General features: G+C 33.8%; 1 protein-coding gene across 7 annotated transcripts in view; it reads left to right on the top strand.

Moving 5' to 3' along the window:
- Nucleotides 1–13,874, top strand: part of TWF1 (twinfilin actin binding protein 1) — a 39,847-nt gene extending 25,973 nt beyond the window's left edge. For 6 of the 7 annotated variants that reach the window (XM_087967909.1, XM_087967904.1, XM_087967907.1 and 3 more), the window contains 4 exons: nt 4,009–4,134; nt 4,846–4,996; nt 9,025–9,146; nt 10,664–13,874. In XM_087967909.1, the coding sequence (XP_087824035.1) occupies nt 4,009–4,134; nt 4,846–4,996; nt 9,025–9,146; nt 10,664–10,834 (570 nt within the window). In that variant the 3' untranslated portion in view covers nt 10,835–13,874. The remainder of the gene's footprint in view (nt 1–4,008; nt 4,135–4,845; nt 4,997–9,024; nt 9,147–10,663) is intronic. The other variant, XM_087967908.1, reaches the window with a different exon arrangement.
- The last annotated feature ends 42 nt before the right edge of the window (nt 13,875–13,916 follow it).

Below are 13,916 nucleotides of genomic sequence, written 5' to 3'. Positions count from 1 at the left end.
GGTCTTTTACCCTGTCCCACAAAATTTAACGTTATTTTATTCAGATCTTTAAAGAAATTCTTCCCTAATTTAATCAGTATATTTTGGAATAAAACCAAAAATTTTCGTAGTATGTTTATTTTAATTGCTGAAATTTTGCCAATTAATGATAGTTGAAGATTATTCCAATTTTCTAAGTTTGTTTTAATTTGTCTCAATTCTCATAATTAGCGTCCTTAATTGTTGAACAGCATGCCAAAATATTAATTCCTTGTCTTGTACCTTTTTGTATGTAGACATTACTTGACAATTCTCCATTGATTATTATTTTTGCTTTTTGTGTATGTATTGCCATAATTATCTTTAAAAACTTTTCACCAATGTCCATGTGTGTTAACTGTTGCATTAGAAAGGGCCAGTTTACGTTGTTGAAGGCTTTCTGGGCGTCTAGAAATAATAAGGCTGCCTGTCGATTGTTATGTTCTTCATAGAATTCAAGAGCATCTAAGACTATTCTCACATATTTTGTTTGTCTATTTGCGAGGAAGCCATTTTGATCGCTATGTATGAATTCAATTAAATAATTTTTCAATCTTTCAGCTATGATTGAAGTAAATATTTTGTAATCTGCATTTAAAAGAGATATCGGCCTGTAATTTTGAATTATTGTCTGATCTCTACCTTCTTTTTTAATTAATACTATATTGGCCTCTGTCCAAGATTTTGGTATTTTCTCTTCATCAAGCACAGCATTGAAGACCTCTAATAGATATTCGTTCAGGATATTCTAATGTTCTTTGTATAGCTCTGCCAGATCCTTTGTTGTTGTTTTTGTTTGTTGATTGCTTTGGCTACTTCTGTCATGGTGATTTCTTCATTGAGCATTAGTTTCATAGCTTCTGGAGTCTTTGAGAATTCAGCTTTCTTTACATAGGTTCTAATCTTTCCTTCTGAGTAATTTTTGTTTCTTGTATATAATTTCACATAGAATCGCTGGGCAATATCTTTTTTAGAGTTCTTGTCATAATATATATTCCCTTCATCTTGTAATTTGTTTATTCATTGTTTTTCTCTGTGATTTTTAATTTTTGTGCCAACCAACGTTCAGGCTTATTAGCATTTTCAAAATTATTTCAAAATAATTTTGTTTGGTTAGTTTGATTTGTTGTGCTATTTTCTCTGTCACCAAAATATGTAGTTTATGTTTAAGAAGATCTCATTTGCTTTTCAAACTTTTGTTATTAGGTTCTTTTTGGTGCAGCGCCTCTATTTGCTTAAGTTCTTGTTCTAGTTTTTCTCAGTGTTGTTTTTTTTGCCTTGTTTCTTTTTGCTGTATAAGAAATTGTTACACCACGTATATATGCTTTAGTGGTGTCCCAGAGAGTCTGAATTGAAATATCATCTTGTTTATTTATTTTTAAAAAGATATCCAATTCTTTTTCCATCATTATATTGAACTCCTTTTCTTTGAGAATTGCCCTTTGGAAAGTCCATCTTGGCGTGGTCTTATGTCCTTTCCACTGTAGACTTATGGGGTTGTGATCAGCCCAGGTGTTAGTCTCTATAGTCACTTTTCATATTTTGGTATCTAAATCTTTGGATATCCAAACCATATCAATTTTAGACCAGGCTTTATGGCGATTTGAGTAGAATGTGTAATAATTCTCTTCATTATTCCTTTATCTCCAAAGGTCTATCAAATTTAAATCTCTAATCATTTCAGAAAATGTTTTGGGGAGTATTCTTTTTTCCCCTTTTCTTGTATGTGGTCTCTTTTCCTATCTACAATCGCATTGAAGTTCCCAACTATACATAACCCGTCATACTCTATATCACTAATTATGTTATGTAGATTTTTATAGAAGGATTCTTGGCTTCCATTTGGTGCGTATATCGAGGCAATTATATTTTTATTATTTAATTTAATCTCAACTATTAGAATTCTCCTTCTTTATCTTTGTAGATCTGTTTTGCCTTAATCTTATTTTTTACATAGAGAGCCACATCTTTTTTTTTCTGATCTAGTGATACAAACAGGTTCCCTAACTTAAGTTGTTCTAGTGGATGTTTTTGATCGTGTCTTATATGGACATCTTGCAAAGCAATTATGTCAGTTTTCAATTTTTGTAGTTTGGCAAATATTTTCTGACGTTTTATTTGTGAGTTGAGTCCGTTAATATTTATTGACCAAATCCCTCATTCTTCATCTGTTTTCTTAATTGTATCTTGTATCTCGTGCTTCTCGATTCCTTAGGCTCTTCATATTTCCTTCCATAGTATTCTATCTTATCTCCATCTCCTCTTCTCTTAGGTCTTTCCGTTTCTGGTGGTCTTTCTTTTTCTTCTTGTATTGCTTGTTCTGAGTCTCTACCTTCTGTTATATCTTTCTCTTCTCCTTGATCTCCTGAATCTTCTTCAATATCACAGTGTTGCTTGTAGAAATCATCAGCCTTTTCCACGGTGTCAAGCTTGTATCTTTTATCCTGCCAGGTTACCATTATCCATTCCAGAGTTAGCCATCTGAAGTTGATGTTATTTTTATTTAGTCTCACCGCCAAAAACTGGTAGTTTCTCTTTAAATCCCTCATTCTTTTTGGAACCTGTTTTAAAACTATTATTTGTTTTCCTTTATATTCAAGTTGTTCGTCGCGTGTTCGATGTAAAATTTAGTCTCTAATCAATTTTTTAGTGAATTTCACATGAACTTTTTTAGGGAGATGATGTCTTCTTTCGTAGCTCGTTTGGACCCTATATATCTCGTTCATATATATCTCGTTCCTCTTTCTTGGTCTCTAAAGCTCCTGCCAATAATTCGGCCATCTTCTCTGGTAAATCTTCTTCTTTTTCTTCTATTATATTTTGGAACCGAAGATATTGAGCAGCTCTCTCTACTTCTAAGATCACGGATATTTCTAATTGTTAGTTAAGGTTAATTTCTCGTTCATCTCCATGAGTTTCTTTTCTTCTTTGGAAAGTCTTTCTTCTACTTCCACCAGTTTTTGTTCGTTTTTAGTAATTTGTACCTGGAAGGCTTCAAACTTCCCATCTATCAGTTGCATTATTTCTTTTAATTCACTTGTATCATTTCTTATAACATCAATCTCTTTTTAAAAATCTTCATGATTTTTTTAACATGGTTTCTTGATTTTTTAGCATAACTTCTTGCATATTCTGCATAATTACTTGGAGATCCTTATAGGAATTAGAACGTTCCCTCTGAATCATATTTTTGATCGATTTTTGTGTCAAAGGACTAGAAGACATCATAGAGACTTGTGTGGTATTTTTCTTTCCCGCTCCTATCTTTGTCAGGTTTGGGTTCCTTGCCATATTAAATTAACTATTCCAAAAATTATTTTTTAACAAAATATCCCACTTATGGCTTCCACTTCTTTGTCCCTCCACTGTTAGTTTGTTTTAAGTCTTTACTTGGGCGATTAACCAATCATGTGTTGATAGTATTCTTTAACTATTTTTCTTTTGTCCCTTTGTACCCTTTATTCAATGGGGGTGGGGGGAGAGAGATTTAGTCCCTAAGTAGAGAATCAATAATCAAAGAACAACGGTAAGGATATCCCAATATCAATATTGCTCTTTTTAACTTTATAAAATTATTAGTTATAGTAATTATAACAATATTCTCATCAGTATCACCATAATATAATTAGGCTATCTTATTCTAATATCCTGTATAGCAATTTTAACAGTAGATATATCTTATATTGATGTTTAGTAATAGCTATATTCAATAGTCAGTGAGGATTTTATAGAATAAATTATAAATTATTATGAATACTTATAATCTAGAAAGATATAAAGATATTTATAGAGGTATAGAATGATTTGTAAAGTATTTCAAAAAGCAACTTAATTAATTCAATTTATATGATATAGTTATATTTCAGTACAGTACAGTTTTTCAACAATCACTTCTCAGGCTTCTAATTTCTTCTTTTGTGCTTTGGATGAAGCACAAATGTGCATTACATAATTGCCTTTTTTGATTCTATTTTAAATTTTGTGTTCCAGGTAGAAACTGAAGTCAGCGTCAATACTAAACATCAGACTTTGCAAGGAGTTGCATTTCCAGTAGCTCAGGATGCCCTTCAGGCACTAGAAAAACTGAAAAACAAAGAGCTTAACTATGTACAGTTGGTAAGATAAATTAATTCCTTAAAATTCCATTTATCAGCATTGCATATTGAATTATAAGATCAATAGGGAACCCAGACATTATACTCCAATGAAAGAAAACAAATCTCCCTTAGTCTTATTATTTAAGTGTTATTAGTCATAAAAATATTGAGGCTCTGGAAAAGAGCATAAAAGACCAACAAAGATGATTAGAGGATAAAATATATGAAGGATAAAACATATGAAGAATGGCTGTAGGAATTGGGTATGTCTAGTCTAGTAAAAAGAAAGACTAGAGGTGACATGATAGCAGTGTTCCAATATTTGAGGGGCTGCTACAAAAAATAGGGGCGAACAAAAAACAATGGATGGAAATTATCAAGGCGAGAAGCAACTTAGAACTAAGGAGAAATTTCCTAACAGTGAGAAAAATTAACCAGTGGTTGCATTCAACAAAAAATTTTCCATGCTTCACTCTACTTTAAAGCTCCTTTTGGATTGAGCCACCCTTTTTTGTCAGCAGAGGGAAAGTTTGAATTCCCTCCCCTCGTGCTTTATTATTTTAACTTTCATTCAAATCAAGAATATATTGTAGGGGTATTCAACATTGGCAACTTTAAAACTTCTAGACTTCAACTCCCAGAATTTCCCAGCCAGCATTTCCAAATTTGAACACCCCTGATACGTTGTATACTTTTTTTATATAATCATTAATATTACATTTGTTCACAGCAAATTGATATGAACAATGAAATTATTGTCCTAGCCAGCGCACTTCCAACTGAATTAAAAGACTTGCCGAGAAGAATTCCTAAGAATTCTGCACGATACCATTTCTTCCTCTACAAACACTCACATGAAGGAGACTACTTAGAATCCATAAGTAAGTAAATACTTTCAGGCAGTCATGTAGATGGACAACTGAGTGATTAGAAGTTTTTTGGTAGGTCTTTGATCCAGTAATTTGCATAACTGCAAAATGTACTTAATTTTTTCAGTGAATGGGGCCCTAGCCTAACTACCAAGCATCTGTGTAACAGATGAATTGTGTTCTCTGATAACAGCAACCTGCACTGTCCTGCACCTTACTGCTTAGGACAGAGGTGGGGAACCATGGCCCCTTTATGACTTGTGGACTTCAAACTCCCAGAATTGAAGTCCCAGGAATTCTGGGAGTTTAAGTCCACAAGTCATAAAAGGGCCATTGTTCCCCAATCCTGGCTTCGGGGAAAGGTCACATGATCCCCTTCCTTAACTTAGAAGTACTACAATAGAAGTACATAGCTACAAAACTTGGCACACCAGTTCCCTGCTCCCCTCGCTTGCCAAAAGCACTCCTTAAAAATTGCAGACAAACCTGCCTTCCAGCTCCGTCGCGTTTTTTCCCACAGCTCAAGATGTTCTTTCATTGGATAAATAGAAAAGCTGGATTCCAAACAGCAAAAATGTGCAGGGAAACAAAAAACACTGATGGGGCTAAAAAAGAAAGTAAAATCAGACCTTCCAACTTCTCTCGGGGGAAAAAAGTAAGATCTCGTGAAATTGGAAAGGCTGGTTTTACTTTTTAAGCCCCACAAACTTTTTTGATTTCCCTGCACATTTCTGCCAATTGGAATCCAGCCTTTCCATTCTTCCAGCGAAGAACATCTTGAGTTGTAGGAGAAATGCAAAGGAGCTGGAAAGCAGGTTTGTTTGCAATTTAAAAAAAAACAAGTTTTATTCAGTTTTCCACATTTTAACGTCTCTTTTTAGTGAACAGCATGATTACAGTTTCACATATACATACAAATATGACCATGGTTACATATTCAATTTTTATATCCAATTCCTTATCTTAACAGTGCTTTTATACATTTTCTATTTTATTGTATTATTCCAAATATTTATCTCATTATTTAAATCACTTATGATAACTTCATAATCATTATACTGTACTTTAGTACTTTTAACTGTCACATTTGTATATTTCATCTTAGATTCTAGTTAAAAAAGACACTTCTTCAATAAATTGGTTTCCCCCCTGAAATTTCAATATAAGTGCGCCACCTCTAAGTTACAAATTCATTTATTTTCACCCCTTTTAAATCTCATTAAAACATTTAACATTATTACCTAAAACATTAAACTTAATAATCCCTTTAAAACTACATAGCATATATGAATCAGATTCTGCATGGTTTTTCTCCTTTTAAATTTCATTAAATCCCCCCCCAAAAGAGGACATATTAATCTACTCATTCAAACAGTGAAACAGTCCTAAGCCCTAAAATTAATTCCATTTCAGCTCTCCTCCTATATCATTTCATTTATTTCCATATATTTAATACATATATTCCATTAAATATTCCATTCATATTTAAACCAAAAAAGCCAACATTCCAATCTTAAAAATATTTCAATATATCTAATATACTTATTCCATTATTTGTTACAATTATCTCTCTACATAAGAGCATTACACGGAAGAGCATTACATTCCATTATCCAAAAAACAACAATTCTGTTTTTCTATCTTATTAGTCTATATGTTCCTATTTCGTAACTATAAATTTATTTATATTACCCCTCAATACCTTGCAGAATTCCCTTTCTATATAATAATCACCCATTATCTGTGTCCAATTAAGCATTTCCCCATTTTTTTTACAATTCCCATATTTCTTTGTTTCCAAATCCTGTTTCTTGTCCCTTCTTTCCCCGTCTTTTCTCCTTTATTATTTCACTCCAGTTTTTATCCCTCTATTTATAGCTTCCTTTTGCCCTTTGAATTTCTGCTGACTCTTTTTCTCTTTTTTAATTTTTCAGCTATTCCCCTTTTTATTTAATTTCTTAAATCTCCTGTATTTATTTCCAACTCTTTTCTTCTTTCTTTCAAGAGTTCTTTGTTCTCGATGGTCACTAAAGATGGCCCTGTCTATGATTTGCTCCACCTCCTCTTCTCCCTTTTGTCTTTGTTGTTCATATTCTGCAGTCGCATTTTCAATAAATTTTAAAGCAAAATCCAGCAATTCACCTCGTTCTTTTAGTGTTTCTTTCGTTTTTCTGAGTTCCATTTTTAATGCCACAACAGAAATCGCCATTTTACAACTTTCTAATTCACAATTTAATCCAAATAGTATCTTTAAAGTTTATTTCCAACAGTCAACTTTTCTTCTTCTCAGGTTTTTAAGTCTCCGCTAATCCAGTGCCTAATCCATGTCAGAATCAGCAATTAATCCAAAGGCAGAATCTTCCTACTTCTTTCTTTGTTACAATGTTCAAATTTTTCAAAGTTCTTGCTTTATTGTATCAATTTCCATGCAATTTCAAGAAAGTTTTTTTAAAAAAAGAAAAACAAGTTGAGTTTAACTGAGATGGCACTCTTTATTATGCTAAATCTTCACTCCCTCTTTTCTTTTTTCTTCTCTATTATCCAGAGCTTTTTAAACCACAATTTTCCAACGAGAAAAAGATCAAATCCAGTTGATATTAAATTTCCTCTTTAACAGTCTATAGTTCAGCTTTATTAGTGCCAATATAGAATCAAAATATGCTTATCCAAGTTGATTATATAGTTCCTTCTACAGCTTCTACCTTTTGTGGTTTCAAAGCCCCGACGCTGTTAAAAGCAATTCACACCTTTTTTTTCTCTTTCTCTTTGCTGCTTAAATCCTTTCTTAAAGATTCTTTGAAATCCTAATCCTGGGGGTATCTTCCATTTGATTATATCGTCCCGTTCCTCCTGCTGTTTGCTTCTTTCTCTCTCTCCTGCACAGTCTTATTCCAGCCTAATCTCCCACTTCAGGGTGGCCATTTTAGACCACCGCTTCAGATGTCTTTGGGAGGGAGCAATTGCCGAGCCGGGGAGGGGATTTGCGACTCCCCTCTACCCAGCTGATGGTCTCCCCTTCCTCCACCACCCCTTACGAGGCAGCTTCTGCCCTGAATCCAAAGGATTTGGGCTCTCTGTTGCCGAAGCATGAGCCAAAGCTGCGCACGGTCGCGGTCAGCGGTCCATCTTTGGGGAAGCTCAAAACAGGACAGGTTTTAAAGGAGTGCTTTTGGCAAGCGAGGGGAGCAGGGCGGTGGCATCCCAAGCTCTTTAGCTCCGCAGTGGCGCAGTTTGTGAAATTTGGGTGGGTTCTGCACTCCAAGCAACAGGGCAAGGCTTTGGGGAGGGGAGACCAGCCTGGCACTTCTCCGGCCAGCTGGGCAAGGGCTTCAGCACCCAAGGCCACACAGGAAGCGAATGTAGGTGGTGCAGGGCTCTGAAACGCAGCACCTAAAGTTAGCAGTTAGTGACTGGATGGAGATGAAAGGTCCAAGCAGCTTGACACCTAGGAAGAGCAACATGGGATCTATCAGTGGGTCAGGGGAAGCCTTGGATAGTCGGAAGCATTAGGCCTCCCATGGCCTTCTCCACCCCAAGTTACCTTGTGCAATTACAACCCACGCATTTGATTAGTGAATGCATGGGCTAAAGCAAGGAAGTTTTCACATTCATTTTACTTGATTCACTCCAACAAATCCTCTGGTTACGAATGTAAGGATCTATTACATTCATAACTTGATGATTCCCTCTATATATTTTGCTTCCATACAGGTTTCATTTTGTTGTATCTACATCTTCATTTATCCCCAGTCAAATTGTAGGCCTCAAAAGATTAATATCCTCATCCCCATCTTTTAACTATATTTTATCTTGATTTGGATTTCTGTTTCTAAGATATTTGTTATGATTTTAATATTTTAATGCTGGAAGCCACCCAGAGTCATTCATTCTAAGATGAGGAAAACAAGAGAAAAGAAAGTCCTTGAAAAAGATTTTGTGTGCTACCTGTTTGGCTATTTAGCATTTCCTAATCTTGTGATATTTACAAGTTTTGTTTAAAAAATTGCCAATAACAAATCACTACTTGAAATACTTTGCAGTTTTTATCTACTCTATGCCTGGTTTTGTGTGCAGTATACAAGAAAGGATGCTTTATTCAAGCTGCAAGAGTCCTCTCCTAGAAATTGCAGAAAGGCAGCTGTGGTTACAAATCATTAGAAAGGTAAGACTGTAATTCCAGGCACTCTACCTCTTGACTTGACAGACCCAAGATAAAGTTCTCTGCAGATGATGTCTTTTTTTTTTACAAAAAGAGGAAGAGTTTAAGATAACATTCAGTAGATTTATCATTGGACCCAAATGACTTTTGCAGAGAATAAAAATGGTTGCTACCATGTGCCACAAACATTTTAGCCCAGGAATATTAAGCTATTTAACGTCACTGTGAGATAACATTTTCAGTATATGATATCAAATTATTAAACAATTCAGACAGTAGTAGGGTAATTCAACAGTATACTTGATAATACAATTCTCAAATTTTGTTGCATTTTCTGATGTAATACATTAGAGATTTAGGAAATATATTAAGATGTATATTTGTATATGATATATATGATGTAAATATAGATGTAATATATTAAGAGATACAGGGGGAAAAACTTTTAAGCATATAAAAGATTGTCCCTGATGTCATCCATATTCATGTAATTTAGGGCTGTACAAAGTTTTGTGCTTAGGAGCTACAAGTTTTCTTCAAATTATTTTTGGAGGTATTAGGGATGGAGCATTATCACCCTAGTTTATGGAAATCAAATGGGGAAGTCAAAGATAGCTTACTTAAAAGTTTTGTACAACTTTGTTTATTTTCTCACAACAAACAAATCAGAAATAGCAACAATGGTCTGTGATTTATGAATAAATTTTGAAAATGTGGAGGTGAGGGTCCTCTAATTAAAAAAAAAAGATTGCAGACCATGAGTTGCCCACCCAATATAAGTCAGACTGGAGTAGTTTTTAGTCAACCATGTTTCAATGTTGGTCTGTTTGTCAGATAGGCACTTGCCTAATGTATATTAAATTCATAAGTTTTCTGAAAGATGTTTGCCACTGCCATAACCATAGCCATATTTTTTTAATTACTAATCCAGCCTACATCCCCTACCAAGTTTCTGCTAGTGTCTCATCCAATAACCTGATCTATACCTGTTAGCTTTTGGATATCAGCTGAGCTAGACATTATTTGACAATGCTTTCAATATGGAGGAATAAAATCCTTCACAGCAGGATATGGAGTTCTTGTACTTTCCTTCATTAGGGGGTGGCTTAATTATACAAGCTAATAAATTTTAAAGATACTATATGGAATTGGGTATCTTTAAATTCACTGATTTTAGTAGCTGTAGGAGTATTTCATTACACTCACTAGACTGTAAGTTTATCCTTTTAAAACTATCAAATCTAACTGCAATAAAATAATCCTGAAATGCTAAGAAAATTCAGCATTTCTTATAATTACATACGTACATACATACATTACATATACACAGTACATATATGAAAATAATGCTTTAAATGGTCATAGGTGGCTTTGCTGAGTTCAACTATTAGGTGACAGATTTGATAAGATTTTTAAAGTATATAAAGTGGTCAGTTCAAGATTTATATCTTTAATAGTTATATGTATGCTGGATGGAGCCTTTCTCAAACTTGGATTGTTATCTCCCCCTTTCATGACAGATTGAAATAGATGATGGAGATGAACTAACTGCTGAATTTCTCTATGAAGAAGTCCATCCCAAACAACACGCGCACAAACAAAATTTTGCTAAGCCAAAAGGACCTGTAGGAAAAAGAGGAATCCGAAGGTTGATCCGAGATCCAGTTGAAACTGAAACACCTATTGACTAGACATTTATTGGGTAGAAAAGCAAAGCAGCATAATAGGAGGGAGTGGAAGAGTATGAATGCGTATGAATCTTTATAATGAACTGCAAGCATTCTGTGTTGTTTTCCAATGGAAAATAAGTTACTTTCTATTGCACTTACCTGGCTATACCACTATAGATCTTATAAGGTCCAAAGACTGTGCTTGTAGTGTATGTGTTCAAAAGAAAAATACAACTTTGAAGAATATTTTGTCCTAAAAATCTTAACTCTTACTTTTATAATAGACACATGGCTATTCTTCATTCTCTCTTAGTAACTTCATAAAATGTACTTCAATCATTTACCTTGTGTATCTTAAGTAGACTATGTCTCTAAAAATGATAAAGAATAAGCCTTGCTTCTTTTCATAATTTCTTTGCTCCTATTCTCCAGGCTTGTATGTACATTTTGTACCACAGCTAAAATGCTTAGAGCAAGTTCCAGTAATTTGGAATGTACAAGACCAGTTTATTTGCTATAGGAATGCAACTCTAGTTTTCATATAACTGAATAACAATGCATTTATTGTTTTTCTGAAAGAGCAATTTTTTCAAAAATTCTGACTTACAAATTTTATTTCTGCTTAAGGAAGAAAATACTATTCATTAGGATGATTCTGTCATCAATATGCTATTAAAGAACACAATACACTTTCCTATTCTCAGTAAATGAATTCAGTTTCTCTACAAAAATTGATACTTTGTCAGTTAGTTCAACACTATTAAGCAAGAAAAAATGTGAGTCCTAATGCATTTCTAGTATCTTAAGAAAACAAAAAATTATCATTGTTTCCAAGTGTCTCAAATTGTGAAACTAATTGTGATTAAGTTCAAACAAATCCTTTGATTCTACAGAACATTGTTCCTGTAAGCAATCTTTCTTATTAGTGATTTCCAGATAAAGGAACATACATACATGCCCATTAAAGCCCCAAACTTATTATAGAGGGCCAAATTCACAAAGTATCCATTCAAAATAAAAACATTGATTAATGTAATCTTAATGTATGGGTTGCTTATAGGAAGTAATGCTCCTATATCCATTGGCTTTTCCTTCCTTGTAAATATGCAGGTTTTATATTTATTAAATAAGCATTTTATATGCAATGAATGTGAGAAATGTGTAAGCTATATGTTTCTAGAGATTAATTTGTTAATTTCAAATTCCAATTTCTTTTCTCTCCTTGTCCCTATATAAAATGTATATCAATAAATTCAGTAAATTGATTTTTATTTTATTTTATTTATTTATTTATTTTGTCAAACCATTATTAGATAACAGGTATAAGTATAAACATGGTTATAAATACATGAAATGGATACGAATAAGAAAAAAAAAGAAACAATAGAACAGGGATGGTAGGCACGTTTTGGTGCACTTATGCACGCCCTCTACAGACCTCTTAGGAAAGGTCAATAGTAGACAGTCTAATGTTGAAGATTTTGGGGTTTGGGGAAGAAACCACAGAGTCAGGTAGGGTATTCCAGACATTGACTACTCTGTTGCTGAAGTCGTATTTCCTGCAATCAAGTTTGGTGTGATTTATCTTTAGTTTGCATATATTTTGTGCTCTTGTATTGTTTTGGTTGAACCTGAAGTATTCATTGATAAATAGGACATTGCAATATATAATTTTATATACTATACTTAGATTGAACCGAAAGCGGCACAGTTCTAGGTTGTCTAGGTCTAAAATTTCAAGTCTGGTGGCATAAGGTATTCTGCTATGAGTAGAGAAGTGGAGGATTCTTCTCGTAAAATATTTCTGGACTTTCTCAATTGTATTATCAGATATGTAATGCGGGTTCCAGACTGATGAGCTGTATTCAAGTATTGGTCTAGCAAATGTTTTATATGCTCTAGTTAGTAGCGTGATATTACCGAAGAAAAAGCTATGCAGGATTAGGTTAACAACTCTTAATGCCTTTTTGGCTATGTAGTTACAGTGGGCTCTAGCACTTCGATCATTTGAGATGAGTACTCCAAGGTCTTTGACAAAGTTTTTGTCATCAACAAAGTCTTGACTATTCAGCTTTTTTTTTTTTTTTTTTTTGCCAATATGTAAGATAGAGCATTTATTTGTTGAGATTTGAAGTTGCCATTTGTTTGACCATTCTGATACATAGTCGAGGTCTTTTTGAAGGGTAGCAGCATTGTCAGTGGTGTTGAATAGCTTTACATCATCAGCGAAAAGAACGCAGTTGCTCTTAATACAATCACAGAGGTCATTAATATAGAGAATGAAGAGAGTTGGTCCTAGAACACTGCCTTGGGGGACACCACTGTTGACAGGTACAGGATTTGATAGGACACTCCCAATTTTGACCTTTTGTTGCCTGTTTGACAGGAATGCTTCTACCCAGTTATGCAGGTATCCAGAGATACCATAAGACCTTAGTTTTAGGAGTAGTTTGTCGTGTACCACTAAATCTAAGGCTTTACAGAAGTCTATGTAAATTGCGTCAATTGCTTTGCCCTGATCGAGTTGTGTAGTCCGTATGTTTTTACAGTGCAAGAGTTGCAGGTTACAGGACAGATTAATAAATAAGGTTTAATTTGAATGAAGAGAGAATCATTTGTGAATCAGCACTGATGCTCTCCTCATTTTAAACACGTGCTTGGTGATAAAATAGATTTTCAGTTAATTTATAAAACTAGTTCTGTAGAAAACAAACTGCCAATATTTCTGCAGTTTTTCACAGTATATGCTGTGGAATGCAACATTACAGTTTCAATGACAATAGAGTCAATTATTACTTAATAATAGTGACAGGGTTGTTTATTTTTCTAATAACATACCTTATACTTTAGGGTTTTTTGCCCATAATAATTACCGGTATTCAAAAACGGCATCAGCTAGAAAAAAGGGAAGTGTAGTAACTGATCCAAAGCAAATAAAAATTACTTGTAAAGCAAAAAATACTCGTCTTCCATGAAAATAAGCAGTTTTGAATTCATTACTTTATTTCCTAATAATTGTGCATTTCATTTCACAATAAACTGATTAATTAGTGACTGAAAAGGTGCTTGCTATTGTATTCTTTAAAAATGCATAATGTGGTAT

Source organism: Notechis scutatus, chromosome 6 (genome assembly GCF_049901735.1).
Source record: "Notechis scutatus isolate UNSWTSFEM ecotype Mainland chromosome 6, rNotScu1.2, whole genome shotgun sequence".
Lineage (NCBI taxonomy): Eukaryota > Metazoa > Chordata > Lepidosauria > Squamata > Elapidae > Notechis > Notechis scutatus.
The sequence above is the reverse complement of the archived record's forward strand: the minus strand, read 5'-3'. Positions and strand labels throughout refer to the sequence as shown.